This window comes from Nomascus leucogenys, chromosome 15, assembly GCF_006542625.1.
Source record: "Nomascus leucogenys isolate Asia chromosome 15, Asia_NLE_v1, whole genome shotgun sequence".
Classification (NCBI taxonomy): Eukaryota; Metazoa; Chordata; class Mammalia; order Primates; family Hylobatidae; genus Nomascus; species Nomascus leucogenys.
This window is the reverse complement of record NC_044395.1, coordinates 62746396-62767681: the sequence shown is the minus strand read 5'-3', so window position 1 is coordinate 62767681 and position 21286 is coordinate 62746396. Positions and strand designations below refer to the sequence as shown.

Below are 21286 nucleotides of genomic sequence, written 5' to 3'. Positions count from 1 at the left end.
TCATCAACAGAGAGTACTATACAGCCTGTGACAATAAGTCACACACACAAATACCTACCATTTGTATAAATGATACCATTTATATAAAGTTCAAAAATATGAAAAGGTAAATATGTTGCTGCGGATATTTGCAGTGTGGCACTGGAGCTGGCTTGTACTGGCTTGGGAAGAACTGGCAAATGCCACAAACCAGCACACCACTGGGTACAGGCATATGGAGTAAAGCTCTAAAGAAAAGCAAGAGAATCACAAACAGGTAGGGAGGGGCACATCGGGGCAATATTCCTTCAACAAGGAATGTTCTAATGCTGCTCTTTTTCTTCCTAAGAAGAAAAAACAAATAGAAGTTAGCTGGGTTGAGGCGAGGGTCTGTGGTGGGTGGGGTGGGAGGTTCTGAGCAGAGGTAGCAGTAGAGGTGAATGAGGAGAGGGGATGGCTGGTCTGGGCAGTGGCAAGCACTGCAGTCCATTCTGACAAGCAGTGGGTGTGTGTAGGGCAGTGGTGAGAGCTCAAGATGGAAAGGGAGGCACCAGATCACAGAGGGCCTGTGTGCCATGGTAAGCAGTTTGGAGTTCACTCGAAGTAATGAGAAGTGTGGGCTTCGCAGAACAGAGACAAGGCAGGCAGGCCCTCGAGGAAGTTGTTGTGGTCTTGCTGAAAGATGAAGCCAGAGCTGGGCCCTGATTATGAGGAGGAAGAGCAGAGGAGCTGGGCTTGAGAGGTTGTCTAGGAAGCAGAATGGACTGAGCTTGGTGACCAGTTGGATTTGGGATGTGCATGGAAAACAGGGCTCTGCTGTACTCAGAGAGGTGGAGCATAACTCCCTCACTGTAAGGGTGGGCTGCAGAGTGACTGCCTTCCAAAGAGTGCAATACAGCAAGGGGGAAAGGAGGGCCAGGCGCGGTGGCTCACGCCTGTAATCCCGACACTTTAGGAGGCTGAGGTGGGTGGATCACTTGAGGTCAGGAGTTTGAGACCAACCTGGCCAACATGGTGAAACCCCGTCTCTACTAAAAATACAAAAATTAGCCGGGCATGGTGGCGCATGCCTATAATCTCAGCTACTCGGGAGGCTGAGGCAGGAGAATCGCTGGAACCCGGGAGGCAGAGGTTGCAGTGAGCTGAAATTGTGCCACTGCACTCCAGCCTGGGCGACGGAGTGAGACTCCATCTCAAAAAACAAAAACAAAAACACCAAATTCCAATTGCAGGACATTCTACAAAACACCTGACCATTATTACTTAAACTGTCAAGGTCATCAAAAACATGGAAAGTCTGAGAAACTGTCACAGTCAGGAGGCACCAGAGGAGATGTGACAGCTAAGTGTAACGTGGCATCCTGGATGGGGTCCGGAACAGAAATAAGATATTAGGTTAAAACAACTAGTAAATCTGAATAAAATGTGGATTTTAGTTAATAATAATGTATCAATGTTGGTCATTATTTGTGACAAATGTACCATACTAATGTAAGATGTTAATAATAGGGGAATGTGAATGCAGTGGCTCACACCTGTAATCCCAGCACTTTGGGAGGCCAAGGCGAGCCCAAGAGTTCAAGACCAGCCTGGGCAACATGGTGAAACCCCGTCTCTACGAAACATACAAAAATTAGCCAGGCATGGTAGTGCACGCCTGTGTCTCAGCTACTTGGAAGTCTGAGGTGGAAGAATCTGTTGAGCCTGGGAGGTCGAGGCTGCAGTGAGGTGTGATCCTGCCACTGCCCTCCAGCCTGGGTGACAGAGTGGAGACCCTGTCTCAAAAACATAAAAATAATAATAATAGTAATAAAATAGGGGAATGTGGATGTGAGGTATATGGGAACTCTCTGTACTGTCTTCTCAACTTTTCTAAAACTCTAAAACTGTTCTAAAATAAATGTATTTTTTAAAAATTAGCCAAATGCATTTCTTCTAAAACCTTTTTATTAAAACTAACTACTGCTCTCTTTAAAAACAAAAACAAAATAAAACAGAGCCCTGTGAGTCTCCAATTTCCTAGTTGAGTGACCTTTCACAGGGTCACAGAATCAGCCCCAGCTCTCCCAGTCCATTCACTGACTCCTCTCTGTGGCAGAGCTGAGATTTGGTTAGGGAAGTGGGACTACAACTCCCAGAGTGCACCTGTGTGGTTGTCAGGAGCAACAAAGGAAGCCAACTAACAGCCTTGCTAGAGTCTGAGGACTATCCAGGGCCTGACTGCCAGCTAGCCAGCCATGGGCCAGGATTATTACTCTGTGCTCGGGATCACTCGCAATTCAGAGGATGCCCAGATCAAGCAGGCGTAAGTGGGGGTGGGAGCCAGGCCTTAGGGGTGTGCTGGGGCAGGCCCTGCCCTCTTCTCTTCCAAAACGAGCTTTCCTGCACAGCTTAGGGCAGACAAGGTAAACCTTGTTCCTCCTTTCACTTCTTGCATACCTGTATCCTGGCTTTGGTCTGGGTCAGGGCCCAGGTTGGAAATTTCAACTCTTTAGTTCCTCAATCTGCTCCCAACCCATCTCCCTTTATGCTCCATTCCCTATCTCCTCTCCTGGGTGCCTTGCTTTTCCCAGCAATGAAATGGGGACAAAGGAGCCAATTGAACTTTATCTTGAATATTATGGAGAACCAGAGGCTTGTGAACAAGGGAGTGGCCGGGTCAGATGGATGTTATAAATTCAATTCTGGCCATGATGGAGGTTTTCAGCACTGACTAAACTACATTCCTGAATACTTCCATCAGGTCTTAAGGACATTCTGGCTCATTCCTAAGAAAGCCTATGACAGGAGTCAGTACATTTGTCTGAAAACATGTTTTTGTTTTTTGTTTTGAGATGGAGTTTTGGTCTTGTTGCCCAGGCTGGAGTGCAATGGCATGATCTCGGCTCACCGCAACCTCCGCCTCCTGGGTTCAAGCGATTCTTCTGCTTCAGCCTCCCAAGTAGCTGGCAAGCACCACCATGCCCAGCTAATTTTGTATTTTTAGTAGAGACAGGGTTTCTCCTTTTTGGTCAGGCTGGTCTCGAACTCCCGACCTCTGGTGATCCACCCACTTCAGCCTTCCCAAGTGCTGGGATTATAGGCGTGAGTCACCACACCCGGCCAAAAACATGTTTTTTTAAACAAATATTTATTGAGCGTCTACCACAAGGGTTGAGCGGGTACTTCACTCCTGCTGCAGTGGTAGCAGCTGGAGATAAATGTCTGAATCCGACAGTGGCACTCCCTTACCTCATGCAGCTAGATTTTGTTGCTGAATAGATGTTGAATAAGTCACCACAACTGTGATGAGTGTTACAAAAGAGGAAGTACAGGGGGCTGTGGAAGTTATCTTAGAAGGAGAGAGACCCTTTAGGAGGCTGTTCGTGGTAATCAAGGCAAAAGATGAAGCCAGAGAAAGGGGAGGGAATGGACTTGGCAATTAAGTGGATCACTGGAGGGTAAAGAAAAGAGGAGTCCAGGATAACTCAATCAATTAAGTTAGACAGTGACAATAGGTGCATGTTTTGAGTGTGTAGGTGCTGTTCTGAGAACTATCCATCACTATTTAATCTAATCCTCACAACCGCCCTGAGAATTAAGTGCCATTATTATCCCATGGCCATGCACTAGTGGTGGAGCCAGTGTTCAGACATCAGGCCTCCAAGAGTTACCAGTCATGGGCCTATTCCTGGTCCAGGTCCTGTAGGGGATCAGTGGCGTAAGTGGAGAGTCTGCAGTGTTGTTGGAGAAAAAAGACACAAACTCATGAAAGGATTTGAGAACAACTCAGGACAGTGTATGATGTCACCCACTCTTCGGAGCATCTAATTGACTAGAAGGACCCATCCAGGGAAAGGTAATCAGGAGGAAGGGCAGTGGGAGTGCAGAAAGATAAGCACAGCTTAAGCACTGGAAAGGGCTGGATCAGAATCCAGATTCACTTACCTGCTAGCTGCGTGACCTGGGCAAATTACTTAACCTCTTTAAGCCGAAGTTTTCCCATGTCTAAAAATCATCATCATAATAAAGGTTGCTGTGAGATTGAAATAGGATTAGATGAGATAATGCATGTGTCCAGCAATCATTTGCATGTGAAACCATGTCATATAAAGAGTGATTAAAGCCTGGCATGGTGGCTCATGCCTGTAATCTGAGCACTTTAGGCCAAAGCAGGAGGATCCCTTGAGCCCAGGAGTTTGAGAGGGCAGCCTGGGCATCATAGGGAGACCCTGTCTCTACAGAAAATTTAAAAATTAGCTGGGCATGGTGGCACACACCTGTAGTCCCAGCTACTTGGGAGGCTGAGGTGGGAGGATCGCTTGAGCCCAGAAGGTAGAGGCTACATTGAGCTGTGATTGCACCACTGCACTCCAGTCTGGGCAACAGAGCAAGACCTGTCTCAAAAAAATAAAAATGGCTAGGCCGGGCGCCGTGGCTCATGCCTGTAATCCCAGCACTTTGGGAGGCTGAGGTGGGCAGATTACGAGGTCAGGAGATGAAGACTGTAGCAGGATGAGCCGCAGAAAAAAACCTCTCAGACACCGAGTTGTAGAAGGAAGGGCTTTATTCAGCTGGGAGCATCGGCAAGCTACTGCCTTAAAATCCGAGCTCCCCGAGTGTACAATTTCTGTCCCTTTTAAGGGCTCACAACACTAAAGATTTCACATGAAAGGGTCGTGATTGATTTGAGCAAGCAAGGGGTACGCGACAGGGGCTGCATGCACCAGTGGTCAGGGAGGAACAGAACAGGGCAGGGAGTTTCACAATGTTTCTCTATACAATGTCTGGAATCTATGAATAACATCGGTTTCTAAGTTATGAGTTGATTTTTAACTACTGGGTTTAGGCCAGGCCTGGTTTCAGGCCTGGCACTGAGCTGCTTGTCTTTGGTTTTACTTCCTTCTTGTTGTTATTTTTTAAAACAGGTACTGAGTATAAAACAGTATAAAACAATATGAGACGGTCTCTCTCTTTCCTCAAGACCATCCTGGCTAACAGCAGTCCTTAACCCTTCTCCCCTGCAATAACTCTAAGTCACATGTATGACGTGCTTGCTCATGGGATCACCTAGATATTGATCAAAAAAAAAAAAAGAGCTAAACTTATATAAGGAAGAAAAGCATCATGATGGTTTATAATTGCCCAGGATTCATAATTGCAGCATTCAAGCTGTGATTTCACCCCTTGTTCTCCCACTCAGGAAAGCAGGTGAATGAGAGTGATGTTACTGCAGGGATAATTTTGAAACCACTTGAATGTATATGAAAAACTAAACCTTTCTCAAACCTTGTTACTTTTTTTTTTGAAACGGAGTCTCTCTCTGTCACCCAGGCTGGAGTGATCTCTGCTCACTGCAACCTCCGCCTTCTAGGTTCAAGTGATTCTTCTGCCTCAGCTCCCCGAGTAGCTGGGACTACAGGTGTGTGCCACCGTGCCTGGCTAATTTTTGTATTTTTAGTAGAGATGGGGTTTCACCATGTTGGCCAGCCTGGTCTTGAACTCCTGATCTCAAGTGATCTGCCTGCCTCGGCCTCCCAAAGTGCTGGGATTACAGGAGACTGAGATGGGCGGATCACTTGAGGCCAGGAGTTTGAGACCAGGATGGCCAACACAGCAAAAACCCGTCTCTACTAAAAATACAAAAATTAGCCAGGTGTGGTGGTGGGTGCCTGTAGTTCCAGCTACTTGAACCTGGGAGGCGGACATTGCAGTGAGCCCAGATCGCGCCACTGCACTCCAGCCTAGGTGACAGAGTGAGACTCTATCTCTAAATAAATAAATACAAATAACTGACTGTGACCTTTATAATTGAGAAAGGCTGGCTTGGAAGGCTGTGACAATTGTCTTCAAGTCTCTGAAGGTAGATATTCTCTCTGTAAGGTCCCCAGGGCACAGCCAGGACCCCTATGGATGGAGGGACAGTTGCAGGACAGCAGATCCAGCTTCCTATCGCAGTAAGAGAAGGCATTGCCTAAAAGTCAGAGCCATGCCACAGTGAGATGGGCTGCCTTGCAGGATGCTGAGCGTGTATCATTTATTTACTCACCCCTGCTCAGTGCCCAGCACTGGGGCTAGAACTGGATGCAGCAACTCCAGGACCTCCCAGTCTATTAGAAAGAGGAGTCAATAGACACCTGGAACGCAGCACTGCTGAGGACAAGGATCAAAGGTGCTGGGGACTTGGGAAAGGGAGTCTAACCTAGAAAGGAGGCTAGCAGTCAGGGAAGGTGCCCTGGAGGATTTGGCACCTGAGCCGAAAGTTGAAGGATGAATTAAAAATTGCCCAGAGAAGCTGGGAGGAGCTGCAGAGGGGTGAGTCATGCAGGAGAGGTCAAGGGAGCAGCAAGGGAGAACAGTGAGTGAGGCCAGAGGGAGAAGCAGGGGCTTGGATCTTAGAGTGAGACATCTGAGTTTTATGCTGGAGACAATGGGGAAACCAGTGAAGGGTTATGCCAGGAGAGGGACCTGGTCAGAAAGTATTTCAGAAGGCCAGGCGCGGTGACTCACGCCTGTAATCCTAGCACTTTGGGAGGCTGTGGTGGGCGGATCACCTGAGGTCAGTAGTTCAAGACCAGCCTGGCCAACATGGTGAAACCCTGCCTCTACTAAAAATACAAAAATTAGCCAGGCGTGGTGGCTCACGCCGGTAATCCCAGCTACTTGGGAGGCTGAGGCAGGACAATCGCTTGAACCCGGGAGGCGGAGGTTGTAGTCAGTCGAGATCGCGCCACTGCACTCCAGCCTGGGCGACGAGCGAAACTCCGTCTCAAAAAAAAAAATTTTTTTTTAAAAGAAAGCATTTTAGAAGCATCAGCATTAACAAGAGCAGAGAGAGTGAGAGCGAGAGCGAGAGATACCGCAATTGGCAGCACATGGTGCAGTGGTGAAGGGGCCACTGGGTGCAGGAAGACATGGTTCTGCAATACTTGTAGGGATAAAGAGACAGGAACAGGTTTCTTATTTATTTTGAGCCACAGTCTTGCTCTGTCACCCAGGCTGGAGTGCAGTGGCACAATCTCGGCTCACTGCAGCCTTGACTTCCTGGGCTCAAGCAATCCTCCCACATCAGCCTCCCTAGTAGCTGGGACTACAGGTGTATGCCACCATGCCCGGCTAATTTTTGCATTTTTTTTGTAGAGTCAGAGTTTTGCCATGTTGCCCAGTCTAGTCTTGAACTCCTGAGCTCAAGTGATCCTCCCATCTTGGCCTCCCAAAGTGTTGGGATTACAGGCATGAGCCACTGCACCTGGCCCAGAACATTATTTAGAAGGAAAACCCCATGTGACTTGGTGACTGATGGGACAGGGGTAGAGGGGACAAAGGAGAACTTGGAGTCAAAGTGCTCACATTTCTGGCTGCAGTGCCTGGGGAAAAATTATGCAATGAAAATGTATGTGTCGGCAGGGCGAGGTGGCTCACACCTGTAATCCCAGCACTTTGGGAGGCCATGGTGGGCGGATCACCTGAGGTCAGGAGTTCAAGACCAGCCTGGCTAACATAGTGAAACCCCGTTTCTAATAAAAATACAAAAAATTAGCCTGGTGTGGTGGCAGGTGCCTGTAATCTCAGCTACTTGGGAGGTTGAGGCAGGAGAATAGCTTGAACCCGGGAGGCGGAGGTTGCAGTGAGCTGAGATCGCGCCATTGCACTCCAGCTTGGGCAACAAGAGAGAAACTCCATCTCAAAAAAAAAAAAAAAAAGTATATGTCTGGGCTCAGTGAATTTATGACACCTTGGAGAGGAGATGGCAAATAGGCAGTTGGAGGTAGTCTTTGGCTCAGGGAAGTGGTCTGGTTCGGGATGGAGATTTAGCTGTGAGAGACAGAAGCCTGCCTCTGGAATGAGAAGAGAAGCTGTGGAACTCTGGGGATGGCGGCGAGGCGGGTGTGGAAAAGCGGGCGGAGGCAAGGTGGGGGGTCACGCCTGGGCTGAATGACAGGCATCTGTGCTGGATGCTTCCCGTGCAGCCCTCCAGACCCACTCCCCACCCTTCCTGCCCTGCTAGGCTTCCTTGCCCTCAGCCTTCCACATGGAGCCGAGATGGGGAGGGAGATGGAGAGGGAGAAGGGCAGGGCTGCGGCTTTATTCCCCAGTTCTCCTCCTGTGGGGTCTCTTCAGTCAGCTGTGTCACTTGACAGAAGGTCACAGCTCCGCTGAGGGCCCTGTCCACACACTCCAACAGACCCCTCAGGGTTCCTGGCCTGGTTGAAAACTGCACTCCGCTGTCCCTGGCAGTCTCCCTCCGCTCCTCCTGCACCTGGGCGAATGGTCCCTTTATTAAACTCTCCACAAACCACCCAATCTGCGCCATCTCTCCCCAACCCCGGGTCACTGCCGATACATATTCTCGGACGCTGCGATATCTGCCCTTCAGAAACAGGCCAGCTGGTACGACTTGTATCAACCCTCCCTCCTCCAGGTGTCGCAGACTCGCCCTTTAACCACCCGTTGAAATCAAATGAGCCGTCTTCAGCAGAGATTTTCAGGCAAATAGCAGAGGACTGGGCAGGAACAGGAGTGGGGAAAAAATGAGCAGAGAGTGGGTGGGGGCGGCACAGGAACCGGACGGGCACTAAGCGCCTCAGCCATGCCCGCTGCACACCCAATTGTAGCTCATCCTCCCAAGACGCCCGTGTGTCTGCTCCAGTCCTCTAAGAAGCAAACAGGATTAGATGCGCAGGAAATGTACCTGGAGAAACCGTGAAGTATGAAGGGAAGGGAGCAGGAGCGCTCACAGTGCAGCCTGACACCTGCAAGTGGAGACAGGGAGGGGAGGAGGGAGGGAGAGTGCAGCGAGGCCCGGGGAGCAGCTCAGCCAGCCTTTGGGCAGTCCTCACGCAAAGCTTGCCCGTTGGAGGAGTCCTGTGTCTTGCAGGAATGGGCCAGCCCTGATATGCCCACCACACGTAAGCACTGAGGGCAGCTCGGGGCAGTAGCTTCAGCTCAGATGTCTAGGGGGGCAGCTGCTGGAACTGTCAGTCAACTGTGCTCCCCCCACCAGCTACTCTTCAAGAGCTGAGCAGTGCACCTCCGCAGCCACCACAGCCCGTGAAGCCACCCCGGATTTATAGCTAGGCAGGAGTGGACAGAGTGCCGCCTCTGAACTCTAGTCTGCCCTCAGAAACAGGCCAGCTGATAAGACTTGTATTAATTCTTCCTCCTCCAGGTACCGCAGACTCGCCCTTAAGCACCACCCGTTGAAGTCAAATGAGCCGTCTTCAGCAGAGACTTTCAGGCAAATAGCAGAGGCCTACGACGTGCTGAGTGACCGTGAGTAGCTGTAGGGCTGAGCACCCCGCTTGATTAGGATCATTCCTTAAGTCTCCAGACTTTTGGGTTTTCTGAGGGGGCCCAATAGCGAGGAAGCATCCTTCTTCCCTGCCTAGAATCTAGACACACAGAGAAGACAGAATACGGGACCTGCCTTTCTCAGTAGAAGCAAGCTGAGGTGGAGGACATGGGGTGTGGAGCCCAGGATTACACTGACTCGCTCACCCTGGCAGGCAGTGTGGGAGCTGGGGCACATTCCCCATGCATCCCTATGCCCTGCGGGGACGGGACCTTCCCCGGGAGGAACAGAATAAGGGGCTTGGAGCTAGGGGGAAGAAAGCTGAAGCTGGGCAGCCATGCCCACCTGTCCCTCCCAGAGGTCCTTCCCAGTGGCTGAGTGTCCATTTCCCCAGGGCCAGCAAGAGTAGGAAGAGGCAGAGAAAGGCCAGGAGTAATTAGGAAATCTGTCTCCTATGGAAACCAGCAGAGTGAAGAAAGTGTGATCCCCACCCTGGCACCCAGGGCCGTCCTGCGGGGCTTTCCCTAGGGGCTTGTCCTGGAGACTAATCCTGGTTCCTGCGGAAGTACAGCTAGAAGATCACTAAGGTTTCTACAGCCCCAAGTTTTCAGGACTTCAGGGTCCTTAGACTCTAGGATTTCAAAGTTTTAAAATTTGGAGGCTCTAGAATTCTTAGCTTCTAAAATGTCAAGGTTCTACAATTCTGTTTGCCCCAGATAAGACAGTGGCCATGATGACTGAGTTAGGCCATATCCTAGGGCCATGGCCTGAGCCTCAGTCTCTCAGTTATCCCCCCAATCTCTCACCCTGCCCCCAGCAAACTCAAGGCTTTCCTGTCTCTCTTCTGGGCTACAGGAGCCATACCTAGGTCCTGCCAGAATGAAGTGGAACCCCTGACTCCTAGGGTCTCATTCCAAAGACTGCCAGACAGCAGGCACTTTGGGATCAGGCTGCTTCTGCCCCTTCCCTTTCTCCATATCCGCCTGCTTCCCAGCCCCTCCACCTATCTCAGCCCCCAAAGTTGGACACCTCCTTAAGGTGATGCCCATCCACAGCTATGAAGAGAGGCATCTACGACAAGTTTGGAGAAGAGGGCCTGAAGGGTGGGATTCCTTTGGAGTTTGGATCCCAGACCCCATGGACAACTGGTTACGTCTTCCACGGCAAACCCGAAAAGGTGTTCCATGAGTTCTTTGGTGGAAACAACCCCTTCAGTGGTAAGAGGTCTTCCTCCCCCACCTTGCCTTACAGAGAAAGGACACAGTTATAAGTGATGCTTTTCGTTGAGTAGTTTTGTTTTTATTTTTACTTTATTATTTTATTTACTTATTTTTTTTGGAGATGGAGACTCACTCTGTTGCCCAGGCTGGAGTGCAGTGGCGTGATCTTGGCTCACTGCAACCTCTGCCTCCCGGGTTCAAATGATTCTCCTGCCTTAGCCTCCCGAGTAGCTGGGACTACGGGCGCACGCTGCCACACCCGGTTAATTTTTTTATATTTTTAGTAGAGACGAGGTTTTACCATGTTGCCCAGGCTGGTTTTAAACTCCTGAGCTCAGGCAATCTGCCCGCCTTGCCCTCCCAAAGTGCTGGGATTACAGGCATGAGCCACCATGCCCAGCCTATTTTTACTTTAATAAATATATATAACACATTGCAAAAGAAAAAGTAAAACAGAATTCATTGAAAAAGAAATACATTCCAGCCCTCCATTTTCTTTTTCTTACTTTCTTTTTTATTTTTTTTTAGATAGAGTCCTGTTCTGTCACCCAGGCTGGAGTGCAGTGGCATGATCTCAGCTCACTGCAACCTCCGCCTCCCGGGTTCAAGCACTTCTCCCTGCCTCAGCCTCCTGAGTAGCTGGGATTACAGGCACCCACCACCACACCCAGCTAATAATTTTATATTTTTTAGTAGAGACGTGGTTTCACCATGTCTGCCAGGCTGGTCTTGAACTCCTGACCTCAGCTGATCTGCCCACCTCTGCCTCCCAAAGTGCTGGGATTACAGGTGTGAACCACCATGTCCGTCCCAGCCCTCCATTTTCTTCCTCAGAAGCAGCTACTAGGGAAGAAGCTACTAGTAAACAGTTTATGTATCCTTCCAGAAACTTTCCATGCATGTACGAGCTGTATTTATTTTTACATAAGCCTTTTATTTTGTTAAGGAAATAGGGCCACATTTTACACACTGATTTTTTTTCACTTAATATATCTTGGAGATTATCTTGTATGTTATATATATGGATCTACTTTATTCACTTATATGCAAATCTATATACTATGTACAGATCTGCCTAAGATTTCATTGTACAGATGTCTATTAGGGATCCATTGCAGAAGCAAATACTGTTTTAGCCACGTGAAGCAGAAAGGGTTCAAAACAGGGAATTAGGTGCTTTAAAAAATCACTGAGGCCAGGTGTGGTGGCTCACTCCTATAATCCCAGCACTTTGGGAGGCTGAGGTGGCTGGATCGCTTGAGTGTAGGAGTTCAGTACCAACCTGGGCAACATAGCCAAACCCCATCTCTACAAAAAATGTTCCAGGAATGGTGGTGTGTGTCTGTAGTTCCAGCTACTCAGGAGGCTGAGGTGGGAGAATCGCCTGAGCCCAGGAGGTTGAGGCTGCAGTGAGCCAAGATCGGGTCACTGCACTCCAGCCTGGGTGACAGATTGAGACCTTGTCTCAAAAAAATAAAATAAATAAATAAATAATCATTGAAAGGCCTGGGTGAGAAGGCTGTAAGCTGGCCCTATAGGAAATCTTCCAAGAACACCACCTCTAAACTAGCCCACAAGGAGAGCTGCTGTCTCTGCCACAGTCACAAAGAAGGAATCAGGAGATGTCACCATTGCATTCCAGAGCACACCATAAATGTAGCTGCAACTGCTGCCTCACTTGCCTCTGACAGGCATGAAACTTGTGGGTGGACACACAAAGGCTGCTGCAGAAAAACCTAGTATTTCCACAACAGTGCTCACCAGCTCCAGACAGAGCCATGGAGAGATGCCTGCCGCCTTCTTCCTGCCTCCCAAGTAGCTCAGGGTTTACCTGATGAACAGAATTCAAAGCCAGAACCTTAGCTGTGAGAGAGTCTGGGGGATGTTCCTTTTGGCTCTACAGATTCTCTAGCAGGGAAGGTATGCAAGAAGGAGGACAGAGCGGATGCCAAGTGCCAGCATGGCTACCATGGGTGTTTTATAATTTATTATTATTAGAGTCTTGCTCTGTTGCCCAGGCTGGAGTACAGTGGCACAATCTCGGCTCACTGCAACTTCTGCCTCCTGGGTTCAAGCGATTCTCCTGTCTCAGCCACCCGAGTAGCTGGGATTACAGGTGGGCACCAGAATGCATGGCTAATTTTTGTATTTTTAGTAGAGATGGGGTTTCCACTCAAGACTGGCCAGGCTGGTTTTGAACTCCTGACCTCAGGTGATCTGCCTGCGTCATCCTCCTAAAGTGCTGGGATTACAGGCATGAGTCACCATGCCAGGTCTAATTAATTATTTTTAATTACTGTCTTATCAATGGGTAGTTTCTTTCCAGTCTTTTGCTAATATTGTGGGAAGATACCTCTTGTCTCTTTTGCAGTTAAAACAGTTCTTGTGCTATTTATAGTTTCCCTAATATGCTTGTCTCCCTATCAGACTGGGAGCTCCTCCAGGTCTGATTGATCTCAGAGTAGCCAAACCCCAGCCTAGCATCTGACAAGAGTGAGTGTGGATGGGTGGATGCATGAAATGAAGGAAGACAGATGGATGAATGGATGAGTGGGTGTATGAATAGTTGAGCACATGGTGGGTGGGTGGGTAGGCGGATGGATTGGTGGGTAGGCAGACGGATGGCTGGGTAAATGGATGGATGGCTGGATGGGCGGATGGACAGGTGAGTGGGCTGACGGATGGCTGGGTAGGCGGATGGATGGGTGGGGTGGAGGTGGGATGGATGGGTGGGTAGGTGGATGGATGGCTGGGTAGGTGGATGGATGGCTGGGTAGGCGGAAGGATGGCTGAGTAGGTGGATGGGTGCATGATCCCAGGTCTCAGATAAACTGACCAAGAGTTGATTTCTGAGGCTCAGAATCATCTTGCAAAGGCAGTGAAAAGACCTTCACACCCGACTTCCTGGCTTCAGTTATGCCCACATAAGGCCTAGATTTTCACTGCCTGTTTTCTCCTACACCCCTTGCCCCTTCTCCCTGACTATACTTCAGCCTTTCTGAACTTCAAAAGTTCTTTCCTTCTCTTTTCTGTGCCAATACGTGGGTTACAGCCCCTCTGCCTCAGAGATTGCTCCCACCGTGTGCCACCCTCACGTGTCTGCCAGAGGAAGCTGAGTTTATAAGCTCCATGTGAGACTGAAAACAGCAAGGGGCTTCAAGTAGCGGGCCTGTTTCCAGTCCATGCCCTGCCATTTGTGAACCGTGTGATCCTGGGAAAATCTCTTCACCCCTCTGAAACCCCAGCTTCCTAACCATTACATAGCCAAAATAATCATTAAGGCTCAAGGGCTATTATCAGATGAGATAATGTTTATGAAAAGGGGCTTTGCAATCGGCCGGGCATGGTGGCTCACACCTGTAATCCCAGCACTTCGGGAGGCTGAAGCCGGCAGATCACTTGAGGTCGGGAGTTCAAAACCAGCCTGACCACCATGGAGAAAACCCATCTCTACTAAAACAACAACAACAACAACAAAACAAAGCCAGGCACAGTAGTGCATGCCTGTAATCCCAGCTACTTAGGAGGCTGAGGTAGGAGAATCACTTGAACCGAGGAGGTGGAAGTTGTGGTAAGCCGAGATTGCGCAATTGCACTCCAGCCTGGGCAACGAGAGTGAGACTCCGTCTCAAAAAAAATAAAATAAAATAAAATAAAAGGAAAGGGGCTTTGCAGTCCAAAAATGCCATACGGTGGACCTTGTCTCCCTACCTGTCTCAGTTCAAAGGAGCCAAGTGAGTCTACAGGGCATTGCTCATTGGGAAAGCTCAGGCTCAGGGTCTGGGCTTCCTCAGGCAGTGCCCAGAAGCTATACTGCCATAGTGCTCCACCCCAAGAGTTCCTGAGTCCCATCTCCCTGCAGGGTTGAGGGGCTGGGCTTCCTGTGGACTGGCTATTGGGGTGTTTACTGCCTGGTACACTGTAGGTCTGGGTGAACAAGTGAATTCAGCAATGCAACAGGAGGACCAGATGATTCGCAGGCCTCTTGATTGCCCATCACATCTTAGAGGGACATAGTGTAGTCACCTCACCATCCCTGCCTGAGGTCATTTCATCATTCTAGCCTGTGAAGTTCATTCCATGGCATTAACCATGAGAGGCAGAATATGGAAACTCTTAACCATAGCGCCCCTTGAGTTTACAGCTTATGAAGGGCGTCCACATCCAGCGATGCAGTGTGGCACAGTGGTTAAGGACACAGGTTCTGTAGTCATATTGTCCTGTTGTTCAGATCCCAACTCTACTGCTTACTAGCTATGGGACCTTAAGCATTTTGTTTGGCCTCCCTGGACCGATGAAATAATAATGTAAGGTTCCAAAAATAGCACCTGATGCATAGTAAGCTCTCAGCAAGTTTTAGCTCTTCATCTTAATGGTGGAAGGCAGGTCAGGCATTATTACCCCATCCCACAGACCAGGACACTGAAGCCCACGGATCACACAGCACATCAGGGGCAGAGCCAGGATGGGGCTGTCTTTGCACTGGGAGGAAGGATGGGGGCAGCAAGAGGGGTTATGGGTGCAGAGCTGGGCAGAGGCAAAAGAAATTGAGGAAAGAGGAGTTTGGGGGATGCTGGTGGCCTCTCAAATTGTTAGGGACCAACCCTTTCCCTCCCCCATCTCAGCTGACAGCTTTATAGAAACTTGAGTCTGGGGTCTTTAGCAGTCTTGGGCTGGGCTGGACAGCGAAGGGGAATGGAGTCTGGGGAAGAGTAGGGAGGACTGGCAGGCTCTGACCTTACTGCCGAGGACTACCAGCAGTCTCTTCTGGCACTCCCGAGCGCGGCCACCAGAGGGAGCGCCTCCCTTTCCTGAGACAGCCAGCGTTAGGGTATCCGAGTTATGAATAAGAGAAATGGGGAAGCGGGGGTGGGGGCGGGGAGGGCGGAGGGGAATGTCCCAAGCGGAGGTGAAGCAGTGGGAAGTAGCAAAGATGATAATCACTGCATCTGCAGTTGAAGACATCTCCTTGGCTTGGCCAGTCTGAGAGGTGGTTATAGGATGCTGGGTATTACACAGGACACTGAAGAGGTTGGGAAGCATATCTGGATAGGGACGCGGAGTGTGTGTGTGTGTGTGTGTGTGTGTGTGTGTATACATGCATGTCTGGGTCTCTGGATACAATTTCTCTTACTCCCTACCTCCTGCAGAGTTTTTTGATGCAGAAGGAAGTGAGGTGAACTTTGGGGGGCTCCAGGGCCGAGGGGTCAAGAAGCAGGACCCCCCAGTCGAACGGGATCTCTACCTGTCCCTGGAGGACTTATTCTTTGGCTGCACCAAAAAAATTAAGATCTCCAGAAGGGTGAGTACTCAGCTTGCTCCTCCCGGGAGCCACCTATCTCCTGCAGCCTAGCAGCTGCCTCCTCCCTTACCCAGGCGGGAGGACTCAGGGATGGTCTCTGATGGAATTATGGAACCTTAGATTCAGAGACCTAGGATGTTAGAATTCCAGAATCTGAAATTCGGAAGGGACAATTGAGGACATTAGCCCGGTTCTTTCCTAGTGCAGGAGTGCCCTCTGCAGCCTTCCCAACTGGGACAGGCTCTTTCCCTTCCTTTCTTTCAGTTCAGCCCCATCCCCATGGGAACTGGAAAGGCTCTGAATGGGAGGAGTCTCCTCTGAATTCTTCCCTCTGGGCTTTACCAGACCATATTCCCAGGATTTCATCAGGGTGCATGCCTCATGCATAAGAAAGAACAGTGGGCATGGAGGGTGGGCTGGGAGACAGTCCCCAAGGTGATGGGTTGAGGAAGACCCTCAGTGCCTCGTGTCTAGTCCTTGGCTTGGCCCTGTCCCATGGCCCAGCCCTGTGCCAGGCATAAGAGGAAACCCCCTCCACCTTTGCCCGGCAGAGGAGATGCCGATGTGGCCATGCTTTCCACAGATGGCACCCATCTGGACATGCGAGTGGGGAGTGGAAGGACCCCCAGTGGGGAATGCACTGGGGGAGGCTTAGATATGTTGACTTTCATTTCTCTCTTTGGGATTAAGAGACTTGCTGGAGGCTCAGGGCCGGGCCTCTGGGATTTGGAGAGAGGAATGGAGTACATTTTCACCATGTATCTGTTAGTGGCCAGGGCTGGAGCTGTGTGTTTGATCAACTAATGGTGACTGCTTGGCATCTCAGCCCCCAGCCCCAGTCTCATAGCATCCTCTGCCATCCTGGAATCATAAGTTCTTGGTTGTCATGACAACAGGATGGGAGTGGGAGTGGCTCAGGGCAGGCTGTCCCCATTGCTGGAGGCTCTTCCCATTGCCAGAGGATTGAGCCCAAGTACAAATCCCATAGAGCATCTTTCACGTGTGCAAAGGTCACTTGAGTGTTCATGAAAATCTGAGCAAATCTCGACTGTACTCATGGAAGTCCTAAGCAGACCTCCCTACACCTGATATGTTGCTGCAGGTGCTGAACGAGGATGGGTACTCCTCCACCATCAAGGACAAGATCCTGACCATTGATGTGAAGCCCGGTTGGAGGCAGGGCACACGCATCACCTTTGAGAAGGAAGGGGACCAGGTGAGGGGGGAAGAAGCTGACTCAGGTCAGTCACTGAGCTCAGGCGGTGGGAAGACTGAGGAGGAAAGGAAGGGAAAGGAGGCAATACTTTTTTCTGCCCCTGTAAGCCTTGGTCTGTAGAGAGTCCAGTCTGCAGAGTGGGTAAGATGGGATCCCTAATGTTCCTTCCAAGGAACAGAGCCTTAGCCTTACAATGCTTCTGTGAACAGGCAGCCCAGGGACTGTCCCCATTTTACAGAGTGGGAAATGGGGGCCCAGAGAAGAATGGGACTTGCCCAGGGCAAGAACATGAGAGCTGAAAGGAGATCCCAGTCTGAACTCCAGTGTTTTCCTGATTTTCTTCAATGCTTTTCAAATAAAGCCCAACTACAGGAGCTACTCAGAAACCATTTAATCATAATAATTTTATTTATTTATTTTATTTTGAGATGGAGTCTCACTTTGTCACCCAGGCTGGAGTGAGGTGGCACGATCTCAGCTCATTGCAGCCTCCACCTCCTGAATTCAAGCGATTATCCTGCACCAGCCTCCTGAGTAGCTGGGACTACAGGCACACGCCACCACGCACAGCTAATTTTTTTTTTTTTTTTTTTTTTTTTTTGAGACAGTCTCGCTCTGTTACCCAGGCTGGAAGACAGTGGTGCGATCTCTCACTGCAAACTCCACCTCCTGGGTTAAAGTTATTCTGCTGCCTCAGCTTCCCCAGTAGCTGGGATTACAGGCATGCACCACCATACCCAGCTAATTTTTGTATTCTTAGTAGAGATGGGGTTTCACCATGTTGGCCAGGCTGGTCTTGAACTCCTGACCTCAGGTGATCCACCTGTCTCAGCCTCCCAAAGTGCTGGGATTACAGGCGTGAGCCACCACGCCCGGCCACCCAGCTAATTTTTGTATTTTTATAGAGATAGGGTTTCTCCGTGTTGGCCAGACTGGCCTTGAAATCCTGACCTCAGGTGATACGCCTGCCTCGTCCTCCCAAAGTGCCTGGGATTACAGGTGTGAGCCACCATGCCTGGCCTAATAATTTTAAATTAAATACTATTTAAATAAAAACATAAATTTATTGTCCAAGGCGTGCCGAGTCCTTAAGTCCTGAGAAGAGGCATTCAGAGCCAGGAAAGACACATTCCTTTGCCTGCACTTTTTGCCCCTTTCTCACCTATGAAACTTCTACCTCCGGTCTGGCCTGGTGGCTCACACTTATAGCCCCAGCACTTTGCGAAGCCAAGGCAGGAGAATCACTTGAGCTCAGAAGTTTGAGACTAGCCTGGGCAACATAGCGAGACTTTGTCTCTACTAAAAATAAAAAAGTTAGCTGGGCGTGGTAGTGTGTGCCTGTGGTCCCAGATACTCAGGAGACTGAGGCAGGAGGATCTTTTGAGCCGAGGAGGTCAAGGCTGCAGTGAAGTATGATCGTGCCACTGCACTTCAGCCTGGGCAACAGAGCGAGACCCTGTCTAAAGCAAAACAAAACAAACAAACAAAAAACAAATAAAACATCTACTTCGAAGAAACACGCTTCAAAACCCAGCTCCAGTGTTCCCTGCTCTGGGCAACCTCCTCTGAGCCCCAGCCTCTGGGCCTCCCTTTATCACGTCTTGAGCGTGCTGAGGATTCACCATTAGTGTTAGGGGCCAGTCTGATTCCTCTGTCCCCAGCGCCCAGAAGAGACCTCAGCAGAGTTTTGGTGACTTAATGAAGTTTGGGGCAGGGGTGTCATGCCTGGAGTTACTAGCAAGACAGAGACATAAGGGCAGTTGCCTGACGCCCAGCTCAGTGTTCCACCTGCCTTCCAGCTGAGGAAGCCTCTCCGCCCCTCCAGCTGAGTGTGTCTATTTTGGGCATGCTCAGTACAGAAGTAATTCTGGGGGGATTCATCTGGGTAAGCTTCTCAGGCTTCTAATCCATCTGGGCTATGGGGGCTAAACTGAAAAGGCCCTTCCAGAAAACCTGCTCTCAATTCCCCATTGTACAGATGAAGACATGGAGACAAATAGAGGCAGGAACTTGGCCAAGGTCACATGGCCAACTAGTCCTTGTCACCCTTTGGCGTCCCCTGCCCAGGGCCCCAACATCATCCCAGCAGACATCATTTTCATCGTAAAGGAGAAGCTACACCCTCGCTTCCGCAGGGAGAATGACAACCTCTTCTTCGTGAACCCCCTCCCTCTGGGCAAGGTGAGTGGGCAAAGCGCAAGAGCAGTGGGGAGATCAGAGTGAGCCCCGCCTGCCCCGGCCTAGACTTGGTCTCCCCTCCCACAACCACCTGCCATCAGTCACTAAGCCCTGTGGATTCCACCTTCCAAATCACCATCCACTTGGTCCCCTCTGCTCATCTGCACCGCCTGGATCTGTACACCAGATCTGCGCAGCAGGCCCTCCTTCCCACTTCTCATCTCCTCCAGGCTCTTCTCCTTAGGGATCCTGTCACACACTCGTCAGACCCTGCCACACTCCTGTCTAAACATCTTTGTGCCACTGGAGGCCCTCTGCCATCTGCTCCCTGCTTACCCCTTCCCCTGCACTCCAGCCCCTTCGCTGCATAGCACCCTGCCTGTGTGGCGCATTGTCACACCTCCGTTCTCATTTCTGCTGGGCCCTCTCCATGGAATGCTGTCTATTCACCTGACCCTATAGAGTCCTCATCAATAACTACCACCACTGCTACCACTTCCTGCCCCACTCCTGAATGGTTTAGGGGCCTCTCCTTGGCTCCCACAAACGCTTTTATTCTATCTCCATCATTACATTTATACAACATCCATCTTACCTTCCAGATCCATCCATCTTTCCTGCCAGGGCAGAAAATTGCCTGGATCATTCACCTATTAGTTCTTGAACAGCCTCATCTCCCTTGTGCCCAACTCACAGTCTGGCACTGGACAGGTTCCTAAGGTGCCTTCTAAATAGAAGGGCCATGGTGACCCTCCTCAGCCCCACCTTTGGCCCTGACCCTCCCTAGGCTCTCACCTGCTGCACTGTGGAGGTGAAGACCCTAGATGACCGTCTGCTCAACATCCCCATCAATGACATCGTCCAGTGAGTCCATCTGCCTTGGGCCCCAGTAGCCAAGAGAAGGGCTAGCCTGGGATTTAGGTGGTAGTGTGACAGGTCTGCCCCCTAGAGTTGTACAGGCTGCCCCCAGCAGAAGGGTTCCCTGCTGAGGGGATAGAGAGGACCAAAACTGAACCCACACTCTGGCCAAGCTGTGGGCTGCAATCACCTGGCAAAAGGAACACATTTTTCTAATCCGCACAAAGCCACTGCAGAGGCTAGAGGCCCCCATTGTTGGGCAACCCCGTAGCCTCCATCCCCCCCAAACTTCTCATTAGAGTTCTGAGTTGCATCCCGTAAGTCCTTTTCCAAGAAAGGCCCTCTGCCCGTGCGGAGGTTTGCCTGGCAGCCCAGCACCCCTGCCCTCACCCCAGGGTTTGCTCACCTTTACTTCCCCTTTCCCGTATCTTAAAGTTTCTGGAATCCTCCATCAGAGACTCAGTGTAAACAGGTTTTCAGGGAGCGAGCTGTTTGGAACAAGCCAATCTCCTTTCCTTTCCCAACCAGTTCTGGCTAAGAACCACTCCAGGTGAAGGCTGCAGTGACTGTCCCCTTCCTGGGGTTATGTGAGTAGGGGTTATGTGACAGGGACCTGCTGAGGTGCTGCTCTGGGATGCCCTCTAAGCTCCTTTCTTTCATCCTATTTCAGCCCCAAATACTTCAAGAAGGTGCCAGGTGAGGGGATGCCATTGCCGGAGGACCCCACTAAGAAAGGGGATCTCTTCATCTTTTTCGACATCCAGTTCCCCACCCGCCTCACACCCCAGAAGAAGCAGATGCTGCGCCAGGCATTGCTGACATGACTGTGGTGGGCTGGAGCAGGGGTGAGAGGAGGCTAGCCAGGCCTCACCCCACCCCTACCTGCCACAGCCTCAGGGTGTGCAGGGGAGCCTGCTGCACAGATATGATACCAGGGTGGGAGGGCGCAGGGCTTAAACTGACATAATAAAGATCTATTTCCTGTCCTCCAGCTACACCCACGAGAGTACATTGGAGAGGAGCTTCATATTAGCCCTTCTTGTGGGGTACAGGGAAGAAAGAGGCCCAAGGAGCTGAGTGCCTGAGTCCCTGTCCTGGCTTTGTGGGAAAGGGCAGGTAAGGGTTCAGATCCTCTGTGCTTCCACTTTGATAGAGTGGGGCAGGACTGTGTGGCCTCTGAGGGTGTCTAGCTCTCCTCTGGCTTTTCATGACAGAAGAAACAATCTCTGGAGCATGATATGGTCACGTTTGAGACAGGAAAA

General features: G+C 50.3%; 1 protein-coding gene across 1 annotated transcript; it reads left to right on the top strand.

The window, feature by feature from the left end:
• The first annotated feature begins 1227 nt into the window (after nucleotides 1-1227).
• On the top strand, nucleotides 1228-21015 carry DNAJB13 (DnaJ heat shock protein family (Hsp40) member B13). The gene is made up of 8 exons (XM_030828632.1): nucleotides 1228-2284; nucleotides 9128-9231; nucleotides 10306-10467; nucleotides 15621-15772; nucleotides 16875-16988; nucleotides 19056-19169; nucleotides 19954-20030; nucleotides 20695-21015. The coding sequence occupies exons 1-8, from the start codon at nucleotides 2217-2219 to the stop codon at nucleotides 20846-20848; spliced, it is 945 nt and encodes a 314-aa protein (XP_030684492.1). The 5' UTR covers nucleotides 1228-2216; the 3' UTR covers nucleotides 20849-21015.
• Nucleotides 21016-21286: the final 271 nt, after the last annotated feature.